This window comes from Telmatherina bonti (genome assembly GCF_933228915.1).
Source record: "Telmatherina bonti genome assembly, chromosome: 19".
NCBI lineage: Eukaryota > Metazoa > Chordata > Actinopteri > Atheriniformes > Telmatherinidae > Telmatherina > Telmatherina bonti.
In genome coordinates this window covers 10,537,128-10,561,090 of record NC_136617.1, presented here as the reverse complement: position 1 = coordinate 10,561,090, position 23,963 = coordinate 10,537,128, and the positions used below count along the sequence as shown (strand labels likewise).

General features: G+C 38.5%; 1 protein-coding gene across 1 annotated transcript; it reads right to left on the bottom strand.

Annotated features, from left to right (window-relative positions):
* Positions 1 to 9,139: 9,139 nt before the first annotated feature.
* Positions 9,140 to 18,440, bottom strand: slc2a3a (solute carrier family 2 member 3a; the record flags this gene model as incomplete). Its single annotated transcript, XM_079259286.1, has 10 exons — positions 9,140 to 9,517; positions 9,732 to 9,935; positions 11,214 to 11,312; positions 12,816 to 12,920; positions 13,303 to 13,490; positions 14,472 to 14,634; positions 14,810 to 15,050; positions 16,241 to 16,401; positions 17,085 to 17,186; positions 18,360 to 18,440. The coding sequence occupies 10 exons, from the start codon at positions 18,438 to 18,440 to the stop codon at positions 9,140 to 9,142; spliced, it is 1,722 nt and encodes a 573-aa protein (XP_079115412.1).
* Between the last annotated feature and the right edge of the window lie 5,523 nt (positions 18,441 to 23,963).

Below are 23,963 nucleotides of genomic sequence, written 5' to 3'. Positions count from 1 at the left end.
CCTTTCAGCTGCAACAATCACCTGAGGAGCTAACGTGAGCTAGCTGCCCTCCATGTTTCAGACCAGTTGACACTGGATCCACCGGAGGCTACTCCTCCTCCTAGCATCCCGCTAGCCGCTCCTGCCTCTGTCTGGCTCGTTAGCGGGCTCTCTCTATCCGTCCTTACCGTCTCCGCTCCGGGTTCCTCAGCCGCCGCCTGCTCCTCCAGCACCGGCGGCCCGCAGCAGAGCGACTCGGCGGCCTCTTCGTCCGGTGCAGCTTCTTTCTTGTTCCTCTCTGCAGGACGGACAGCAGCACCACCACCACCAGCAGCAGCAGCAGCAGAGATTTCACTGCTCTGCATAAATTTGCAGCTGATGTGTTGTTTGGAGGGCAACGCCTCCTTTTTCCGCCGTTCTGCCCTTTCCGGCGCCAGAGGATGACGGAGCAGGATGGGGAGAGGGGATCCCCTGCCCCCTGCCCCGCAGACCCCCCCCCCCCCCCCCCCCCCACCCCCACCCCAGATGTAGTTTAACCCGAACCTCGGATGAGCCAAATTTTATATCCATAAATGCAGGGCCGGATGAAAAGTGCACAGGGCCCTGGGCCCAGAGTGTTCCACGGCCCCCCTTCCCCACCGCAACATTGTAAAAATTGTGAATGATAAACTGTGAAACGGCATTTCTAACATCTCTCAGCCAATTTTACCAATATCAACACACTAGACACTTCAGTGTTACTATCTGGCTTTTATTTTGTTTCAGGTCCAAACTGCTGGTATATGCCCCTATGTGGGCCTAGGGTGACCAGATCTTTCACCAAATGTGGGACAAAGACTGAAAATGTGGGACAATGTGAGATTCCACGCTGCCATGACAAAGTTGAAAAAAAACAAAAAAACAACTTTGGTAATAAAATTAATAACCAAACATAACAAATCTGTTATAATAAAGCCTCCCTCTGAGTAGCGCGTTTTTTGTGACTCGGATTTTTGTGCCATTTCACGTCATATTCCGTGTGACATGGAAAGATTACTTTGACAAACATCACAAAATACTCTCTCACAGTCTCCCCGAACAGGTTTAACCTAGGAATATATGCTTTCCCAGTCTTTGTGATAACAACACTTTCTTTTCTTCTTTGCTGAGGTCGTTTCCCTGTCCTCCATGATAAATCGCAGTATTTATTTATTTCTTTTTGTTCGTGGTACAGGTGCATCCTAGATGTGCATTAAGTCCCGCCTCATAGTTTGATTGACATGAGTGTAACTCAAATCAGCAGGTGGTGTGATGTGACAGCTATCGAATATTTTGCCACACACAATTAGTAGAAGCCAGTTTTGTTTTGTTTTGTTTTTTTCCTTCTCAAAAGTAAAGACTGGTCGTAACAATGCAGGACAGCGCCCCGTTTTGTGGGATGTGTGAAAAATAATAGAAATCCGGGACTATCTTGCACAAAGCGTGACATCCTATGAGGGCCCCACATGGGCCCCAAGTGGATGTGGGCCCCTGGGCCCATGTGGGCCTGAAAACAATGTCACTTTGCTCTAAATTCAATATTCTCTTATAAATTATATGCTTCCAAATATTTGTAATTTTCCTGTTGTATATACAACCCCTGGCATCAGCTAAATGTTTCCATTATATCTCATAATGCTGTTTATTTGTTTATACCACTGCATTGACAAGAATAAAGATTTGTTTAAAATAAATAAATAAAAAATAAATGAAAGAATTTTAAAAATATATTTATAATTAAAAAAAACTGTGCTGGAATGAGGATCTTTCATTGAGCTTTAGTAGAATATATTGAAACTTGGAGTAAAACATATTGCAGCATTGTTTCTTTGTTGCAACAGTGCTTATTGGTAATTCATCTGAATTCTTTGGAAAACCAGTTTATTTCTCCTTTAAAACCAGTGAACCAATGGTCTGCAACCTGCCAGCCTGGAGCCGCAAGTGGCTCTTTGGACCTTCCACGGTGGCACTATATAACTGACTAAAGAAAAAAAGTTGATAAATACAGATACAAAAACAAATGCCAGTTTGCAGCAGTTTTTTTTTTTTTTTAAATAGAGCATTGACTTTCTATTAGATAATGACACCATGTTGTATGTATCAAAGAAGTCATTGCTAGTAATTTGGATGTAGAAAATGGGAAATGGGGTGATATTAAATAACTTGCAGGTTAAAAAGGGGTTCAGACTTCTGCCACAAAACTCTGCAGGTCGTCCTACAAACCGCATGGAACCTGAAATCAGTCACATAAAATGCCCTGAGCATGTTCAAACATATTCTATTTTCATATGATAAAATATTTATAGTTAATATGATCTTTTAAAATGGTTATAATGATAATATAATATAATATAATATATTATATTATATTATATTATGTAATATTATATTATATTATATATTATAATTGTGATATTATATTATATTATAAATGTAATATTATATTATATTATATTATAATTATAATATAACATAACATCATAATATAATATAATATAATATAATATAATATAATATAATATAATATACAGGCGGCTGAAATGGGTTTCCTCCGCAGGGTGGCCGGGCTCTCCCTTAGAGATAGGGTGAGGAGCTCGGTCATCCGGCAGTTATTTTGATGACAGGGGACATATGAAAAGTTATAAGCTTGATTTAAAGCAGATGAGAGCTTCGGCAGACCTGCAGGTTTCTGGGAGTTTGTTCCGCACGCAAGGAATATAAAAACTGACCTCTGCCTCCATGTTTAGTCCTGACTCTGTTGGTAACAGAAAGTAGACCTGACCCTGATGACCTGACGGATCTTACCCGTCCATCACAAACCAGAAGATCCCCATTGTTCCTGAACCATTCAGTGCCTTATAAACTAACAGCAGCTGTTTGAACAACTGCGCAACATGTCATTTCTTCATTCACCATATTCAAAGATCTTTTTTTATGACTGTAGGATAAAAAAAAATCCATTCACAATGCTTCTAGTAATATGATGTCAGTTTTATTTAACATTATCTGGTTTACAGTACAAACAGAAACAGTATCACTTGTGTGGCACAGAGAAAATGTCAAAAAGCTTTGATAATCACACCAAATCACCTGCTCTGCTAAACTCAACATCTCATATCACTTATTTTAGTTTCTGGCCGCCACTAAAACACAAAGCAAACACATGATGGCCGTTACGTGTTTGAAATCACCTCAGTTCCTTCACCACAACTCATCATTTGCCTTCTGGTTCTGCAGCAGTAAAGGGAGGGGTGACTCCTGACACATCTCACACACACACAAGCAGATGGGAGCATTCTCACAAACACACACACTGAATAATCATCGGAAACATGTGTGAGGTACAGAGGCACGAAGAGCTGACAAAAAGCCTGCGATATATGAACATTTATCCAGCAAAACCACACAAATCAGGACCAAACACACACATAGAACAATGTCGCAGCAGCCAAAGTCGTACAGAGGTATTTATCTCAGAGTTCAAATCTGGAACATTGTTAAATCCAGAGTGTAACACACAGTAGGTTGGACATTTCACCATGCAAACGTGACAAAAGGCGGTATTTTAATTGAACTGGAGTTAAACTGTCTGCAATTTACTCCTAGACGGTTGCTAGGTTACAGGACTCTGGAGTAAATCCCTTTTTTACACGGAAGAAGGCAGCAGTAGCAAACATCATTATGACCAAGATGTTTTCAGTTTGTGGATAAATGACCACGTAGCTGCCAAAAACTCAAACATAGACGTCGCTTAGTGTAATCTGACCAGGCACGGCTGCGGAGGAGTGATGAAGCAGACACAAGGTGAAAATGAAAGAGCACAGACAGTTGTGTTAGTCACATGTACAACCGTGCAAGTGAACAAATAAATCTGGTAAAAAATACATATTTACAAAAAAGTGTTTCTACTCTTGTTAGTGGAGGGTTTTGTATTCATACACGTGTGTTACGTAGCCAGCAATGGTAGAAGCAGTGTGCACCTGCAGCCAAGGCCGGATTATCCAATGGGCATTATGGGCAAGGTCCCAGCGGACCACGCCCACTTTGGGTGCATTTGGGGCCCTCGTAGGGCATCCACCAGTAGTTTGGACATGAAATAAGATGTACATAAAAGTCAGATAGTTACACCTCAGTGCTTAGTGTACGGCTATTGGTACCACCACACAATGTTGTAGTGGGGAAGGGGGTCCCTGGAACACTCTGGGCCCAGGGGCCTGTGCACTTTTAATCCGGCCCTGCCTGAATCCATTTATATGGTTTGAACCCTTTCATGTCCTTTTGCACGACATTGCACCCACATTGATGTCTTTCAAGGTGCAATCACACTTTTTTTTTACCTCCTTAATTCATTGACTTTACTGGCTAAGTCCATGAATTATTCACTGACTTAGCCACTGTAAATTATCAAGATAGAGACACATTAAATCTCCAGTGAGCAAGAAGACTGGTGCGTCTAATTCGCAATCCCTGATTTCACTGCAAATAGGCAGTTTCCCCAACTTTCAAAAAGAAAAGCTGCTTTCCCATCACGTTTGTAACAGAAAGAAACACAATAACAGTGTGTTTGCATCTGACTTAATAGTCTTTTCTAAAATGCAGCGCACAAATAACCAATAATTCCTCATAAAAAAAAACAAAAAACCAAACATTTAAGATTTCTCCAAAAAGTGCAGGAACAGCGTAGCCAACAAGTGAAAGCTGGATCGTTGCAGGAGTGTGTGAATACAAACAACGAGCACAACTAGGGAGGAGTGTAACACACTTCCCTCATTGCAATCACAGTACATCAACATTGTCCACATTGACAGGAATACACATCAAAGCCATGAATCCATAGTCAGTCCTCTCACTGCAAGAATGACTCACCTTAACAAACCTGCTCATATCGCCTCATAAATGTCAATAAACTTTCATTAAGTATTTCACTTTTCTCTCAGTAATTTGTCAAGATAAATATTCTTCCAGTGTATCCAAAAAATAAATAAATAATACAGCAAATACTTAAATAAATACATAATTAGTGGGCAGCATGGGTGAAAATAGCTTCTTTTTTTGTAAAGCTATATATTTAGCCACAAGAATATAGAAAATATACTTTGTGTCACACACATTTACACCATACACACACTCACACACACATTATACGACATCTGTAATACATAAAACTTTCAAGATATAATCTACAGACAGAGTGTCACAGCGTTGGCAGCATTAAGCCCCTACCCCTCACACACACATCTGTAAATGAAGTTTTTTATAGTAATTAAAGTCATTGTCTGAAAGCTGCTGGTAACCATGGCAGCACGTTCTCAGGGGCTTTCATTTTGAGCTTCTGCTTCCTATTTAGGGGCAATCCATTAAAATCATGTACATTTATTCAACGCTGCACGTTACAGTATGGAACAGCCGTGATTGATGTTATTAGTTATTCAGCTTTCTATAATTAGCATTAAAGATGTGCGATATTATCGGTCTACCGGTATTATTGGCCGATATCGGCAGTAAAATGTAATATTGTAAATTATTTGTATCGGTTTAACCTTTTTTTTTTCCCAATGACACAACTTTTACACAACATGTATTTACATGTTATATACCAAACTATTCAGCTTAGTCTCCTCGAACTCTAAACTCCAAAATATAAGCAATGTCATGTGTAGTTTTCCAGATAATTTAGTTTGAAGCAACTCACTCTAAAAATATTGGTATCGGTTCATATTGGAAATCAAAATTTGGACAAAATCAGTATTTCGGATATCGATAAAAAAGCTAATATTGAACATTCCTATTTAGCATGGAAGCTAACTATGTTTTGTCAAAATATGTTTCATCTGAGGAGAAAAGAGGTCATGTTCATAAGACTGCAAGATGAATTCATCTGTTAACATGAGGGGAAAACGTTTCTTATTTAACTAGTGATAATTAAATAAACTTAACGTGACCTGTAAATAACAAACAGCAAGCAGGACTGTTCCTGGTTGCTGTCAGGATTTTTAACCTCCTGAGACCCAAGTTTTAGTTTGACTTGTTTAAAAAATGTTTTCTGTTTATTTAGGGGTAGAAAAACCAACAAATAACTTTTTTTATGATTTACAATTATACATATTATTATTTATGTACGTTTTATGATATATAATGTATATATACATATAATTTTTAACAGAACAATGACTCTTCCGACACCACCAAATGGCAGTGTAAATCTTCATCAATTTCAGTCACACAGAAATAAGCATGATGGTGCAGACGGCCAAACATGTGATGTTCGCGTATGAAGACATTCTTCATGTTGGATCATAAAAGTGGTGATTTTACAGATCCATGAAATACTAATTAGAAAAGTTAAAAGATCCATTAATGGGATAAAATCATTTTGATTGTGACCTGAAGACAGATTTCAGACCAGAAGGGGAACTAAAGTGTGAGGTTTGGGGGTCATGCAGCCTCATATTCTCTCAGTGTTTCCACAGTGGGACAACCTTTTGTTTTGAGAGAAATCAAAACAAAAGGTTGGCCAACCCTTTGTCTGTGTACTGTTGGAGAAAAAGAATGAATAAAAAGAAAGGTTTTCACATTATGCCCACCAGTCACCCAATAAAAACTCTCCTGCATCCATTCCAGGTGATTCCACATGTTGTCAGTGACTTTTTAAACTGTTTCATTTGAGAATGAAAGTAGAGCACATGGGTATTAAATATCTATCATTCAAAGGACACTATTTTGGTTTACTACATATAATTCTACAACATAGACTCTGGAAATGCTTTTCTGTGATTACAAGTCACACTTTCTCCCTTTGTAAAAACAGAAAATATCATGCAAAACTTAGTTTACTATCTACCAAATTAAAAAGAAAAAATCTGTTGTCTTAACCATTAATTTGCACAGTATTAGCACACTCCCTTTAGTTGCAGCGGCCCATTATGGCTGAAGTTTCTACATTGATTGCACATTTATACAACTCTCATCTCTTCTACTAACAGCTTTGTTAGATATTATGCAGTTGCACATGTAAATACAGCATAAATCGCATGTAGTCTGTTAGTGTGACACAAAGCGCTGCTGTGCTCAACAACTTCTACGTTACATGATAGTGGCTCTATGATGCTTGTTGTTATTTTTGGTTAGCAAAGTGCAGAAAGAGTGACAGAAAAGTTCATGTTAATCTCAGAGCTGCACTCGGAGAGATTCAGGGAAATATCACTGCAGACTCTTTTCATACTTCAAAAGGCAGAGGCTGCTAAAACTGTTAATATGTCCTACTCTATATATACTCTAGAAAAAAATCTATTTCTAGTTATTAGAATTTTCCCTTTAACACAAAAAAATATATACTGCATATCACCCTACTGCAATTGTTAGGTGTAATACTATGTGGTCACAATAATTTTGTCCATTAATTTGGATAATTAATTATTCAAGCGTTTACAATAAACTCTATTTTGAGACCCGAGTTTCAGTTTGACTTAGATTAGTAATATCTTCTAGCCATTTGTGGCAAGGAACAGCGAAATAAATACCATTTTTATTATTTATGATTATACATATGTCTATTATATATGATGTAGATGTAAATATATCTACTTCAAATGGAAAAGCAACAAGTCTTCTGAGGCCACCATTTGGCAGTGTAAGTGTTGAACAGGTTCCAGCTACACAGAATTTAGTATCATGGTGCCGATGACCACATATGTGTATATGTGATGTTCTCGTGTGAGGAACTCATAAAGTAGTGATCCAGAAGGTTTTACTTTTTAAAAAAAATGTGGTTCCCCAAATAAGAGATATGGAGGAAACTTCGCTTGAACCATCTGTACTCAATTAATATCTGCATGTATTGTTCTATGATTATTTGACAGATTTGGTTATTATAGCAAGGGATAGCCACACTGACGTGATTTTTTTCATTTGGGCTACCTTCCTTCAAATTCAATGTTTCTTTTTAAATTTCAATAAATCTGGCTTATTTATCAACCTCTAACATCCTAGCGAGCATATTTACACTCATTTTCTGAGTCATAATACAGATACAGTGTTTACACAGAAGAAGAAAAATTCCATAATTGTGTCTAAATTTCAACTAGATAAACCTTTAACAGCAAAACTGGCCATCATATAGATTAAACTTCTGTCTGCACAATCTGTGGTTGCTGCTAACTCCACATTTAACTTCAAGCTGAGCTGTTGTGTTCATAAGGTGCTCATTTAAATTCAGTACTTTGGCAATGTTATCAGAGCTCTCTGTTGTATTAGCTGGAGATGGACAATATATCTCTGAAAATATCCTAATATAACTGATTTTAGAACGCATTTACACATGTAAGAGGAGTAAATAAAATAAAAACTACTGTAATATTATATTGCACTAAAATACTTATTATAACGCCTATATGAAGTTTAACTTTTTATTGGGCAAATGACCATGTTTGATCACTTCATAAAACACATAAAATGTCTCTGCTTGCTAGCCAATGAAATTATTGAACCACACTGAAATTTCCAGGTGACTTCTCAGCTATTTGCCTGAGATAGACTATCAGCATAAAATTGAAAATTTCGACCACTACCTACTGTGTAATTTTGGTTATTTTAGAAAAAGCATCTATGTTTTAAAGTCTTATAATATCATCCTATATAATAATGTTGTGGAAATTGTGGAATAATCATCTTTTGAATGGTTGAACATTTAAATTTTCAACTATTACAATGAGTGCCTAATGCAGGGTTAAAAAGAGGAATATATTAATTAAAAAAACGAACTCCCACAGTGTCTCACTCACATTACTAGGACGTGAAATCATATTTACCGAGAAGTCGGTGCTTCAAAGCCCCACTCTGGTCAGTGCACCTGGCTACTTCATTGGTGAGATGAACATCTCAGCTGGATGTTTTCTTGACCTCAGCCTCCATTTTCACTACACCGGAAATGTGTGTTATCCTGACTGGACACACCCTGTTATTTACTGCCGTGAAATTCCCAGGAATGTTCAATACGTTAAAGTCAAACAAGAGAGGATTTAAAGGAAGGAAGTGTAAGAAATGTCCAAGGAATAAAGAAAAGGAAGGAAAATAGTTTCTATGGGTTACATTTTGTTTGAAATCTTCCTTCATTTATAAACTCCCTTGATGATAAAAACTCTGTCTACACCTGACCGACAGGATTGGCTGTAACACTGGGTTTATCTGTGAGGGGTGTGGTTTCAGCTGTTGGGGGCGGAGCTGCCGCTGGAGGCGGGGCTGCTGCTGATGGCGGAGCTGCTGCTGGAGGCGGAGCTGCTGCTGGAGTCTCCACCAATGGGACCTTCTCCTTCTCCGGTGAGGCGGGAAGCGTCACAGCGGTGCTGGTGGTGGCAGGAGGATCATCAGCTGATGAGGCAGTGGGGGGCGGGGCGCTACCGAAACTGCGGGCGATTTCGTCAAATGTTTTTCCCTTCGTCTCTGGAACTTTGATGAATGTAAAGATGAAAAAGGCGATGAGGAAGGCGGTGAAGATGAGGAAGACCCACGGCCCACACAGCTCCTGATGAGAGAAGGAGGCGGAGTCAGAATAACTGAATAACTTTTTAATGAATATGAAACTAAGCTAAATTTGGTTTAAATTCAGTCTAAAACAGGAATAATCAAATTAAAAAAGTTCTGATAAAGAAAACAAAACAATACAGAGAAGAAGAGCTCAAATTAAACCCAAACCAAGTGCTAACCAATCCAAACCAACATAACTGCCCCTCTGTTACCTCTAGTTTTGGGAAGCTCATTCCAACAAGGAAGTTGGCGGTCCAATTGCAGCAGCCGGCAACAGCCATGGCTGCAGGGCGGGGTCCCTGGGAAAACAGCTCGGCCACAATAAACCATGGGATTGGACCGGGGCCCAGCTCAAACATAGCCACAAACAGCATGACAGCCATGATGGCCACGTAGCTCATAGCTGGGGTTTCCTTCTGCTCAGACACAGGAAGACAAAGCAGCTCGTCAGACAGACATTTACACGCTTACCAGTCCTAAACATTAATGACTGCCTGTTAGTGAGAACATCTGAGGGTAAATAAACAACTCTTATTACCTCAACAATATATCATTATTGTTAACATTTACACGCTTACCAGTCCTTACCAGTTTTATTAACATAATAAGATTAACATAATCTGAAAAAAAATAACATTTTGAATTCAAAACAGCAATTTAAAATATTTGGTCTTGTCCACATTTTTTCATTTGCTATTTTTTTTAATGAGTGATTTAACCAAACTCCAGGATTGCCAATCAAGCCCTCCTGTGGCAATGTTTTTTTTTTGTTTGTTTTTTTTTTTTTTTTTAGGAATTTCCATACTGATTAAAGAAAATTCATCAAAATCTAACAGGTTTTTCCATTAGATGCTTATGATAAATTTCCTGTCATTTAAAAATAGCTGAAATACATGCATAAAGATTGCACCTTCTGCATTACCAGGAACTCACCAGCAGGAGGGAGATGGTCATGAGCAGAGCGCTGACTGCCATTCCACCCATTTGGTTAAAGATTTTAAAGGAATGATGAAGTAACAGCTTGTGTCAGAAATGACAGAACTGCATGATTTTTAAAAAAGTTTTAGATGTGGTCAAATGACAAAATTTCATTGGTTTAAAACATTTCAGATAGTTTCAGTACCTTGTTTTGGTTTTTAGCCTCACAAACACAAACTTAGCAGCTGCTATTATGCTAATACTGCATGAATTTGTGCACGGCAGATGTCACTGTTTCATCAAACAAGTTGGGAACGCAGAGTTTATAGGTAAGTAAGTTTCATAATACATCTTTAAAGTAGCGTGATTTAACTTTACGACAATAAAACAATGATAAGCTGTCAAGCTTATCATTGTTTTATTAACATTTACACGCTTACCAGTCCTTACCAGTTTTATTAACATAATAAGATTAACATAATCTGAAAAAATAACATTTTGAATTCAAAACAGCAATTTAAAATATTTTGGTCTTGTCCACATTTTTTCATTTGCTATTTTTTTAATGAGTGATTTAACCAAACTGCAGGATTGCCAATTAAGCCCTCCTGTGGCAATGTTTTTTTTTTTTTTTAGGAATTTCCATACTGATTAAAGAAAATTCATCAAAATCTTACAGGTTTTTCCATTAGATGCTTATGATAAATTTCCTGTCATTTAAAAATAGCTGAAATACATGCATAAAGATTGCACCTTCTGCATTACCAGGAACTCACCAGCAGGAGGGAGATGGTCATGAGCAGAGCGCTGACTGCCATTCCACCCAATCCCAGGAGGTGTAGAGTCCTTCGTCCCGCCTTTTCAACCAAAAAGAGCTGGAGGACAGACAGGGGGTGAAGTGCTGCTGAATGCACACTAAGTGTCAGGATGAATAGCCTTTTTGTTATAAAAAAAAAAAAAAAAACTTGCTTAGGAAGGTTCTTTACTGAGGGAAATGACCTGGAAGTATCAAAGTGGCAGCTGTGATGAGAGTTCAGAGCTTTTTTTTTTGTCCTCTCTGGTTTAACATGGAAAACAAAACCATGGATCATTCTGCCTTTAGGAAAGAAGAACAATCCATGCCACAATTTCTTGCAGCCACGACCTGCAAAGCAAAATAGTTTAGGCAGATTAAGATCTAATGAGGGGCAGGCTCAAATTTTGTGATTTTTTTTTCTTTTCATTTTTAAATGACCGACCTTGATAATAAAGTTCTATTTTATGTGATATCTTATAGGACTGATATGTCACAAATGACATAGATGATAGATCTTAGGTGATATGACTTCTGTGTTACAATGTAACAAAAACTGCATCTGGTATCTAAAGCCTTTCTTATTAAACTTCAGTAGTTTTATACTGTAAACTAGATGATATGATTAAGTATGATATCAGAATATCAGCAAAGGCTCTCACTTCTCCAGGTCAAAGCACCCAACATTAACTGGGTCATGTAAACCGGACTGGGTTTAGTTTGTTGAAGATGTTTTGCTTTCCAGAGGCTTATTGAATTTCCGTTTGGGGATTAATAAAGTATTTTTCATTCCATTTCATTTGATACATGCAGTTTCTGAGACATTTGGCATCAATTTATAGAAACATTTCACTCAAAATCCTGTTGAACACAATTTGATTCTTGTCTTTTGCCTCTTAATGGACATCAGAAAGCAGAAGATTACACTATAAGAATTTTGACATGGTAATAAGTGGTAACTAGTCATCAGTCATTTTCTTCACCGCTCAGTCCAGTTAAGGGTTGCAGGGAAGTTGGTGTCTATCCCAGCAATCACTGAGCAAAAGGCCATCACAGAGCCAGCACAGACAGACAAACAACCATTCACACTCACTCATATTTTAGAATAACCACTTAACCTAACACACATGTCTTTGGGTAGTGGGAGGAAGCCGGAGTACCTGGAGAGAACCCACACATACACGAGGAGAACATGCAAACTCCACACAGAAAGGCCATCCTTAAAGCCCCCACCCGAGGATCGAACCAGCGACCTTCTCGCTGTGAGACCACAGTGCTTTTTCATTTGTTTAAAGGGACAAATTAAAAAAATAGGATTTTTCCTACAACCTTAAAAGGTTAAGTTGTTAAAGTGATTTCACAGGCTGCTTACGTAAAATCTCTCAATACCTCCATCAGAACTAAAAAAAAAAAAAAAAAAAAAGAGAGTGAAAAGTCTTCAACAGTCCAGTAGATTTGACTCTGCCTATGTTGGATATGATCAGATTCTCATTATAACACAGTCTTTACCTGACCTTATGACACAGGCTTGGAAAAACAAGTTTTTTTCCTGACTACTTTACTGTAACCCACATGTGCTACTTACAGAAACAACTGTGAAGATGGTGTTAACGACGCCAGCGCCGATGGTGGCATAGATGGGCTCTTTCACTCCAGCTGAGTCAAAGATCCCAGTGGAATAATAAAATACCTAGGAGAAGAAGAGAATGCAGAAAAAAATAAACTAGATATGAGAAATGATGCCATTTATAACAAAATATAGAACTTTTTAAAAATGTGTTTCATTGCTGGAATACAATTTTTATCAACCAAATATTATGATTGATCAGTACTGTATAAAACAACCCAAAATACCAGAATATGTAAGTTAAAAAAACTGAGCTTAAGTAATCAAATTTATAAATAAATTACAGCACCCTTTTTAAAAAGTTTGTTTTATCAAATCACGATGAATTCTTTTTAAAATAAAGCAATTTTCTCAAATATTTGATAGTTTTAAAGTTGAGCACAGAAAACAGAAACACTTTTGATGCAGAGTAAATGTGTGTGCATGCTGCTGGTTGTGAACTCACAGCGTTGATCCCCGACAGCTGCTGGGAGAGCTGCAGCATGACTGCGATGAGGAGAGGCTGTCTGTAAGCCGCCGAGCGAAACAGCTCAGGGATGGTCACCTTCTTCTCCATCGCCATCTTAGCACTCTCCTCCTTCATCTCCTGCAGGTCTTTACTCACGTCCTCGGTGCCGCGCAGACGGACTAGCGCTGGGAATAGAATCCAGACAGGACGTGTTACACTTTACAGATAAGGGCTGATTCAGCAGGCATAAAAAGAAAATCCATACAGGTAAAAGTTCTAGACGGATGCACTGGACTGGACTGTATTTCTGTGGGCGTACTTAATTGTCATGATAAAAAAGACTAAGTTGGGGTATATAGAGTTAAAACTGTTGTAACAAAATATAATGTAACCATACTTCTGCACATTTCGGATTTAACCAGCATCCTTTATAAGCAAGACGTTGCCATTTTGAAGCAGCTAACAAAGGTCTGTAGCTAAAAGTGTCAGCACAGCATGTTTACATTAAATTTCTTTTAAATTAAAGCTTTCAATCAGTCTGTGACACACTGTAGTGATGACAACTTTTCTTTTTATTTGTTCCAAAAGGAAAAGCTCTGACTTCCTGCTGTCCTGAGAAACGATATCTCGTCTCCCTGGAATCAATATGATAGCTCCATAAAGGAGTTGAAATGTATTTGCTTTTAGTGGCGGAGATGAAACAACATTGCAAAGAGCTTTTGCAGACATGGTGGAGGTTATAAACTGTCTCACAGAGAAGCCCCAGGGAGCACAGAAGCTGCTAAAGAGCAGAGAAAACAGCATAAAGCTCCGTAGTGGACGTGGTGATTTTCTGTATCTGCAATAGATCAGAATTTATATTCAATATTTGAGAATTTTACTAAGAAGAGCTTTAACTGCAGAGCACTGAACATGTGTTTGCTTATATCCGACTTTAAATGTGATGAGGACGCGAGCCTTTGAGCCAGAATAGCTTGTTTTGTTGGCGTCTGTTCAAGGACTCGTCTCTTTGAGATAAACTTGCCCATCTCACCTGACCTCATATTGATGTTACTGCAGCTGCAGAGTCCCGCCTCATCTCTGCGTCCTGCCCTCTGATTTTCTCACTCTTCTCATTGTACAAGTGTGAATATATGCGGTAGGACGTTTGGACCCTCAGTGCATACCTTTGCGTGCCTGTTCCTCTTGTTTAAGGTTGATCAGCAGAAAACGGGGACTCTCGGGACAGAAAGGCAACAGGATGCACTGCAGCACAGCAGGGGCCACCGTAAGGGCAAACAGCAGGGGCCACAGTTTGTCTGAGCCAAGCAGAAAATCCAGACCAAAGATCTAAAGGGCACAGAAAAGTAGACCTTTATCAACTTTTGGGTACATGAGAGTTGGTGGCCCCCTAGTTGCGAATAATTCAGAAAGATATTTTTTTCCTTTAAGTTTGAAAAGATAATCAAAAGTTATTTGAAAAACAAACACAAAAACAAATAGAGGGGTTTATGTTGATACTAACCTGGGCAATCAGGATTCCCACCACCACTCCAAGCTGGTGCAGAGTCCCGAAAGCTCCGCGAAGTGGTGTTGGCGACACCTCGCCCACATACATGGGAGTCAGGCCGGTAAATAGTCCACAGAACAAGCCAATGACCAGGCGACCGGCGATCACCATCTCATAGGAGGAGCAGATAGTGGAGAAGCCCATGAGGAGGCCACCAATCACCGCCAGAGAGTTCACCAGAAACATTGAGCGACGCCTGATGTGGAGAAGAGTGAGACAATGGAGTATTAGCTGGTAAACTGCTATTTTTTTTTTCTCTAGATAAATTAACATTTACCTGTTAAGATATAATCTAGAAATACAAAATGCTGTTGTTTTCTTGCTTAATCCCATATTTTGAATCTTTTAAAAAAAGCATGACCTTCAAAGACCTACAGTGTGTGCAGCACTATTTTACTGTGTTTGACATGAGTGTAACATGCATGCTGCTTTAAGGTGAAAATAAGCAAATTTTTTCTCTTGCCATCAATCAATCAATCAAAACTTTATTTATAGAGCGCTTTCATCAACCACAAGGTATCCAAAGTGCTGTACAGGTTAATAAAATAAAACACTATTAAAAGCTTGAATAAAAATAGTTAAATAGACAATATATGCCCAAAAAAAAAAAAAAAAAAAAAAAAAAAATCAATTAAAACGCATCTAGCAAAACTTGCTGCGCTGCCATTAACATATTTAAAAAAAACAAAAACAAAAAACAGCTCAATTTGTCCTTTGGACAGTCTTATTTATTTATTTTATTATTATTATTATTTTTGTTTAACTTCTTGTCAATGTGTTAAGCTGATCTAACAACCTGTTTAGTTTTGTGCAAGCTCCTTTTGTACAAGCAAAGCAGGTCTAAGCAAATTCCAGACTTACCCCTGTTATGTACAGGATGTTTACAGAACCACTCATTTCTATTAAATATTGCAGAATATGCCTTAGTATAGTTGTGGCCTGTTGTACAAGCCCAGTGAAACTAACATGACTACAATGTTGCTGATATTGTCAAATAAAAATGCAAAAATAAGCAAACAATGTCATAAAAAATATTGTTATTCTATATTTTCCACAAGTAAAAATTAATCATCTGAACTTGAAAGTAGTTTATCATGATTAATGACTCATCAAGAATTAAAAAACAAATGCAACATGCATTCAACTATTTTCATTTATTATATTTTAATGAGTAGTTTTGCGTCCAGCCAGTGACGGATACTGTATGGGAGACAGAAGGCTGGACTCAAAGCAGAAAATGTGTGCAGTTTTTTTTTATAGCTTGTTCCCAAATTTTGCTTCGACTATATATAAGAAATGTACTGTGCAATAACTTCTGGCAGTCCTGCTGAACCAAACAAAAAAAAAAAAAAAAAATCCACCAGAGAAAAGAAATTTCACTCCTACCTGCCAAATCGGTTGGCCATAACACCTACACTGAAGGAGCCCACCATGCCGCCAACACTGAAAATGGCAACAGCAATACTCCATACAATGGTACAAACTCCCGGGGTAATGGGCACACCGTAACGCTCCACCCAAGTATTGTTGAAGAAAGATCGTAGTTTCTAAATAATCACATGGATGGAAGACAAGAGAAGAAAAGGGAAATCTTTAGTTTTATTATTTGTAAGAGTAGCAGAGAAGATGCTAATTCTCCAACTAGCTTAGCCTAGCTTAAACGCCAACTATAGGTTAGTCTTCCTATGCCCATAAAAGTCAACATGTGGTCTCACAACTAAATATTTGATTGATTTGTACAATTTTGGGGTGTAAAGATTAAACATATATGACAAATATACACATGACAAGTTTAGCTTCTACCACTTTTGTCTTGCTGTCAGCTTAGGCTAGCCATACAATGAGAGGACAGATAGTAGTGGCACCTTATTGATGACTTTGATGACATTTAGTGTAATTGTTTTAAAAACCTTCTGTAAATTACAGCAATATGCTGAAATATATTCAATTTATCTAATATTATTTCACTTGAGCAGTGGTTTGTTGAAAGAGATATGAAATTGTAGTCATTTTTCAAAAGGTGCATTGCACTTTAGGCATAATGTTTGTTAAAAATGTCATCTATTATTAATGTGGAATTAAAGGATACTGATTAAAAAAAAAACAAAAAAACTTTCAGGTGGTAGTAATGGTTGCAAATATTACTGTAAAATGAGAAGTGCTGTCTTCTGTAAAATTAATGTACATAAGTGCTTTAAATGAAGGCTACAATGACTCTTCCATTACCAACCTGCTCTGGAGCATTGATGACTCCTGTGTTGTAGCCGAACTGCAGAGAGCCAATGACAGCGGTTCCCAATGAGAACAGGAGATAACCTGTTACCTGCTTTCCCTGAAGGGAGAGAGCAGGAGACAAACCAACCAAAAATGGAGACATAATTAGAGTGGAGCAGGAGACACAGAGAAAGACACAGCTATGAAATATGATCACAGAATCAGATTTTAATTTACTGCGGTGGACAGAGAGTTCAGATAAACTGCTATGCTGATGGTGCACAGGTCAGGGATCCAGTGATGCACATACAATTAAACACATATTCCAGGTGATGGACTGTTAGCAAAAACACCCACATGACACATAGATGTGGTATTACTTAAAATAGGTTAATCAATTATGCAAAATATGAGACCAACATAATAACAAACAAAACAAACATTTTCTACAACCACCGTTGACCTTGAAAAATTCAAGTCTACTCATGCTAGTAGCATTTTCATGACCAATTGCTTTTATGAATGTGTTTGACTTTCCAGGAGATAATAGCTAAATGTAAATTTGATCAAATTATGAAGTCATTTCGCTCTTCTTGCAACAGAGTCTGGCTCTCATAATAACAGCTAATTAATGAAATCAGGATGGTCTGTGAAGGAGCCATCATCATCGTCTGATGTTCGATTGCTTGACCCTCATTAAGTCTCAGCAATGTTCATGAGAACATCAGAGCTAACTCTTTGCAACTTATGAAGGTTTTCATGAAGGTCTGTGCTTTTTGTCATTGCATGCACACTTATATACATATTTCCAACGGAAACAAAGATTAATTCCTCATATTTCACCGAAAACAGATTTTTGTGGACCAAGGTTTTTACTGGACTACTTTTACTGGACCCTTACTGATGTAACAGGACCAATTTTTGTTGAAGTCTCATACTGGAGCAAAGTATGGCTTTAAGGACAATTTATTGATGACTGTTCAGAAATAGGTGTTATAGTTATGATTGGAATGGTATACATCCTACATCAGTTTTCACCCACTGTTTTCACCTCTACTATTATCATAAGCAAGCATAAATGTTAATGTAAATGTGTAAAAGAATTGGTGTACAATAGTTGAAAGCTTTAAAGCAATACCACGTATGTTTCAAATCATGAATCTCTGTGACTTTGACTTATTTTTAAGGAACATTGACATTAATTATGTACATTCCTGGGGGTGTCGTTACCCTAAAGTTTTGTTTTCGAGCCCAGAGCGTCATGTGACAGCTGTTTTTTACTTTATGGTACCAGGTCACATGCCAGCAACTGGATATCAACACAATGGCTGTTTTCGATGCGTATCATGACTGATACAGCAAAGAAACCCATGATCAACTTAAGACAGGCTTTAAGTCACTGGAGAAAGCTCAGAGAAGAAACAGGACTAAGGGCAGATGCTGAATTAATCTTTGTTAGTGGGTACCAAAGTGCAAAAATCTGCCAAAGTTTAGTAGCGCTGCTTGAAAGTAAACATTTATTCATAATGGATTAACGTGGAAAACCTTTTCTGGATAAAGTGTATATGGTTGGCGATCAAGGTTGCAACAGCCAGAGATAACACTTCAAGCTGGAAGCTAATGATGGTTAGCTTAGATAAAAGCAGCTGCTTGCTGGTGTGATGGAACAATTTACATATGAGCTGATAAATTGACTAATTATCTAAAAACTAGTTGATGACTAGTTGATTATCAAAATCATCGTTTGTGGCAGCCCTAATTTGACAGAAAAAAACCCAAAACAAACTTACTATCTGGTTGCATCACCATAACAAGTTCTGTGTTGTAAATGCAAATAACATCTTATTAAGTGTAAATAACTGAACACCCATAAACCATAAAATATGAGAAAATAAGCATATAAGTTTAGTTATAATTCTATTTTCTATTTGTTTGGTCCCTTGCCAGACCTTTTTCCAGCAGTTCAACAGCACATGTTCAGTTTTTTGCTCTATACAGACGATGACTGGAACAGTATGACATTTTGATTGACAATATTTTCTTTAACATAGCTCCTCTGCTACTGATAAGTGATCAATAAATATCATCTTTATAAAGTGACTTTTAATGCATGCCAACCTTTGAATAATTGATCCGTCTCATGGGATTGTGGTCAATCTAGACCATAGCTGCAGGTATTAGGGCAGTGTGCCTTTGTCTCTGGTGATGCTGGGGATTCTGCACAGTCAGAGAGACTCAGTGCTGACTGGGCAGAACTGGTTGTGGTTATATGAGACGGCATACAGATGCGGCCAGGCCTCAGGTAACCCACTGTCCTTGGTAGAACATCAGAACGAGGTCAGGTGATATTAACATAGTGTATATGCTGTCCTCATTTTAGCCAGAGAGGTGTTGGCTGAATACGACCAATCAGAAGCGAGAGGAGCAGGTATGGTTCAGGAATAAGAATCTATTAAGGGGGGTTATAAGTGATTCTTATATTTACTCTTATATCCTCAACCTTTGACCAAAAAAAACCTAAAACAAGGTCAAAGTTTAGGTTGGTAATACCAGATGGGGGCAAGAGAACAAAAGCAGAAGAGGCGGTTCCTCTTTTCTGAGAGGTGAAAATGATCAGTAACACCTTCAGAGACGGCAATAAGACAAAGTCTGGGCAGAATGGAGGTGGGGGGTTTAAATGGGGGTCTCCTGCTGTTCTTCTCAGGCCAGGATCTCATGTATTATATGTCAACTGCCTGTCCACAACAACACCCACCATGTTCGCTTTGGGAAATAATGTCCAGTGGCACTTTAAGTATAAGCCGTTCTTTGCTTGATAAAATATTTTTATACTATGCTGTTTGCCATTTTCAAAGGCTCCAGGGGGGCTAGGGAAATAGCTTTTCTGCTAATAGCCTTCTCACCATTTTATTCCCTCTCTCTTTGTCAGCACTCAGGTTCGTTCCCACAGGATTTAGATGACATTTAACGACGATCAATTAACCCGTCGGCTATCAGAACCTCAAAGCTCTGGGTGTGTCTGGCAAGGCTTTGCTTGCATTTATTCTCCCAGTATCTCAGTATTCACCCTGAGATGGAAATACTTTAATCTAGAACATTATTCATTACTTTTCTAAGTTTTGCTTTACAAAAATTTCAGCAACAAAACAGTGAGAATTAGCATTAAAAATCCAGTAGAGATAAATAACTGGGGTACTTTTTTCTAATTCTATAGATGTATGTATTGCGAGATAATGAAACTTAAATATATGCACAGATTACTGCTCCAGATGCTGCTAATAAAATGTACTTTGATAGATCATCATCAGCAGATTTTAAGCAATTTCCCCAAATATTTGCAACTGCATCAATCTGTATAAAAAAAAAAAAGAAGACTTTTTACAAATGTGAGTGGCAAATCATTGCAGGAGATGATGTTGGAGAGAGTATACCGAAGGTCAGACTGTGCAACAGCAAAACGAGCCTCGGTGCTGCATCTCTGCAGGCCTCAGATGACAATGTTTAAAGTAATGACAGGGCAGGCATAAAAACACATAGACAAACACAGCACACATCATCAATAACATGTCATACCAACTATAAAGCACGGTGGTAGATGAGTGGTGATTAAATATTGTTTTGAAAAGTAATTTAATACTTTTAATTTCACAAAACAATATATTAATAAAGTATTTGCAAAATTTTATTATATCCATTTATTTTCTGCCAGAAGAGCCAGACACCTTGCAGTTATTGAGTCGACCATGTACTCCTCTGTATGCATAAAATATTTCAGAATCAAATGTGGGGCCATTTGTTCAGCTGTGAAATCTTAAACTTTGCCATGAATCAGAACAACGATGCCAAACGCGGCAGGAGAATGGCTGAAAAAGAGCAGAAGAAATGCTGTGCTTTAGACTTTAGCTGGGTTTAAATAATGGGGCGGGACCGTTAGAGAGCTCTGCAGAAACATTGTAAAGACAAGTGGGCCAAAATCAATTCAGTCATCATCACTTTATAAGTAACAGGATTGGAGGTAAGAACCCGGAGCATGGCATATGAAGAACACATCACACCCATCACACAGATGTTGATCAGGTTTTATATTCACCCTGAGATTCAGCTTTTTCCCACTGACTCTGTGTGTTTTTTTCAGAGGCATGATAGTTCCATAATATCTTGGATGGTGATCCATCAGATGTACACAATACAAATATCAATTTAGCTTCTTTATCGCTCCTTGTTTACATCTATTATTCACAACATTTTATGGAGAGGAGAATGTTCCGGACTGTTCTGTATTTTGGTGAAGCCACTTTCATTGTGAATTTCAAACATTTAACTCACATTGCTTCAAACATGAGAACGATGGAATTACTTTTTGGGGAAAGACGATCATAAGCAAACAGGAGCAAATGTTTGCCGGTTCAATAAAAACAGGAACCTTCTGTAAATACTTTACACTAATGTGCTGCTAGAAGCCTGCAGCAACAGGCAGATTCGATCAACGGATGCTCCATTACCATGACAACTGGTGCCTTGGAGACGTCGTCTAACATTAGTCCAAAAGAATACAAATCCAGTTTGATTGCATGTTGTGTTTCAGTTATTACACATTTTTACGAAATGAAACTGATGAATCTGCAGAGTAAACATAGAAGATGAATCTTTAACCAACACAGCTGTGCTGTTCCTCATCTCATGTAATTATTCTTCACACTGACGATACTAACGCGGCATCTTTCCGCTTCTAAGTTCATTTAAAACAAAATGACTGGGCTTGCCTGGAGCTCACAGTCCTATCTGTCTCTCCATCTATTCACGAATGTCCATTTTTTCTCCCGAGGCCAACCCCCGCTCCCCCCCCATCCCCCTCTTTCACCCATTTCCATAGCAGCAGCTTGGAGTTTTATTGACATAGGTCGAAAGTAATCAGCGAGCAGCATGCATGCTTACAAAGAACACTCCTTCTAAGCATAAACACAGCCTTCAGTTTCCACACACACCATCACATGCAAAAACACGTTTACATCTGACCTGCATCAGCACCAGATCAACATACAAGACTCCTAGAAGGTTTCAATCAGCTGATTTGAGTTAAATCAGGTTGTAGAGCTCAAATTGGAGCTAAACCAAATGAGTTTCTTTCTTTGACACAACACTAGGTTTTATATATATATATATATATATATATGGTATTATTATTATTATTATTATTATTATTATTATTATTATTATTATATGATATATGATATATGATAAATGTATATATACAGTACCAGTCAAAATTTTGGATATACTTTCCCATTGGATTTAATGTAAAAGTGTGTCCAAACATTTGCCTGGTAGTGTGTATGTATGTGGATATATATATATACATGTATATACATCATGAAAAGCTCCCACAAACAGACTGAATGTTCTTCTGAAACACAGCTAACACACATATGTGCTGCAAATGGGTGACTCATGCTTTTGCACACATACTTTATAGGCTGAAACCCGCCCACACATCTGCTTAGACACCGACTTTAGTTAGAAACACGATTTGCACGTGCATTAATCATGTATGCCAACATCAGTGAAATCTGGACCTGTAAAGAATAAACTGCAACTCTTTTTTCACGCTTGTTTCATTGCGGTTTTACTCCAACTAACAGCAAATCGGCCTAATGAATGTGGATCACACACAGTGCAGACAGAAAATCACTTGCCTGTTCCTCCATCTTCAGAAATGTTGCTTGGCAAGTACTAGGAAGTAAAAGTTGCCGGATGCAGAGATGATGAGAAGATAAGAGCTTCAGGTGGTGGTTAAAACGCCTGTCAGGACACACCCACCGGCGCGCACAGCTGCAGGAGACGGACAAGCATCATTAGTCGCTGTCCGTGGCACTTAACAAAGCTCCATCTCCTTTTCTCTTCAGAAAACAAATCATTTACATCCAATATGATGTGTTAGCTGAGCAGGCTAGATGCAGTTATACACAATAATCCTTCACTTCTGCAGTCTAATGTCGGTCAAACAATGCATGTCTGCCCATTTGAAGCTCACCATGGCCCCAGATCCGTGCAGAAACGACCCAATGACGAACACTCACCTGTCGTGACTTCAGTGCCACACACCAGGACCCCTCAAGCGAGCTGCAGCAGCCAGTTTTTGCAGCGCGGTGCCTCCTTTTCCCGTATATTCCGTCTTTTACAGGGGCTGCGATGAGGAATGCACGTAACCTCACGCACTTGTTTTCATTATTTATTTCGATTCTCATCAGCCTATAGGAAACGGCAACGCTGGGATGCCGTGACGTTGCCCCCCCTCCCTGCTTTTACGTGCTAAAACCCATGACTGTTGTGCATCAGCACCGCACCCGGCTGGATGAGGCGGCCTCTATGTCCTATTATGGTCGCAGCCTTTATTCGGTTAGTTGGTCAGCTCGGCTGACAATGGAAGGGGTGCATGCGTAGAGGAGGCGGGGGGGGGTGGGGGTGGGGGAGGGCTTAGCATCGTGAGATTGTAAAACCCCCACCCCCTCCTCGTCCTCCCATGATGCCTCTCGCTGGCGACCTTGACAGCAGGCGTTGGGTGACTGAAGCTGCGGATGCTGATGCAACGCGGCCCGTTGCTGGGGCAACTATAGTCACGCAATGCAGGTCACTTTTACTCAAGTTGTCAAAAAATAAAAAAAATTAAGATTACTTTGAAGTTTTTCTCTCTATCTGCAAATAAGATAAAAAATGTCAACATGACAAAACTAAATTTTCATAGCAGTAAATCCATGCAGTCACTGCAGTTACATCAGGATTTACTGGTGACAAAAATCAGATATCTGTGTAAAACTCGGACGAGTTGAACATATTTCTGTTCCATGGCAATAAATAAACAAACTCTTCAGTGTACATGACAACAGACGCTGTAATC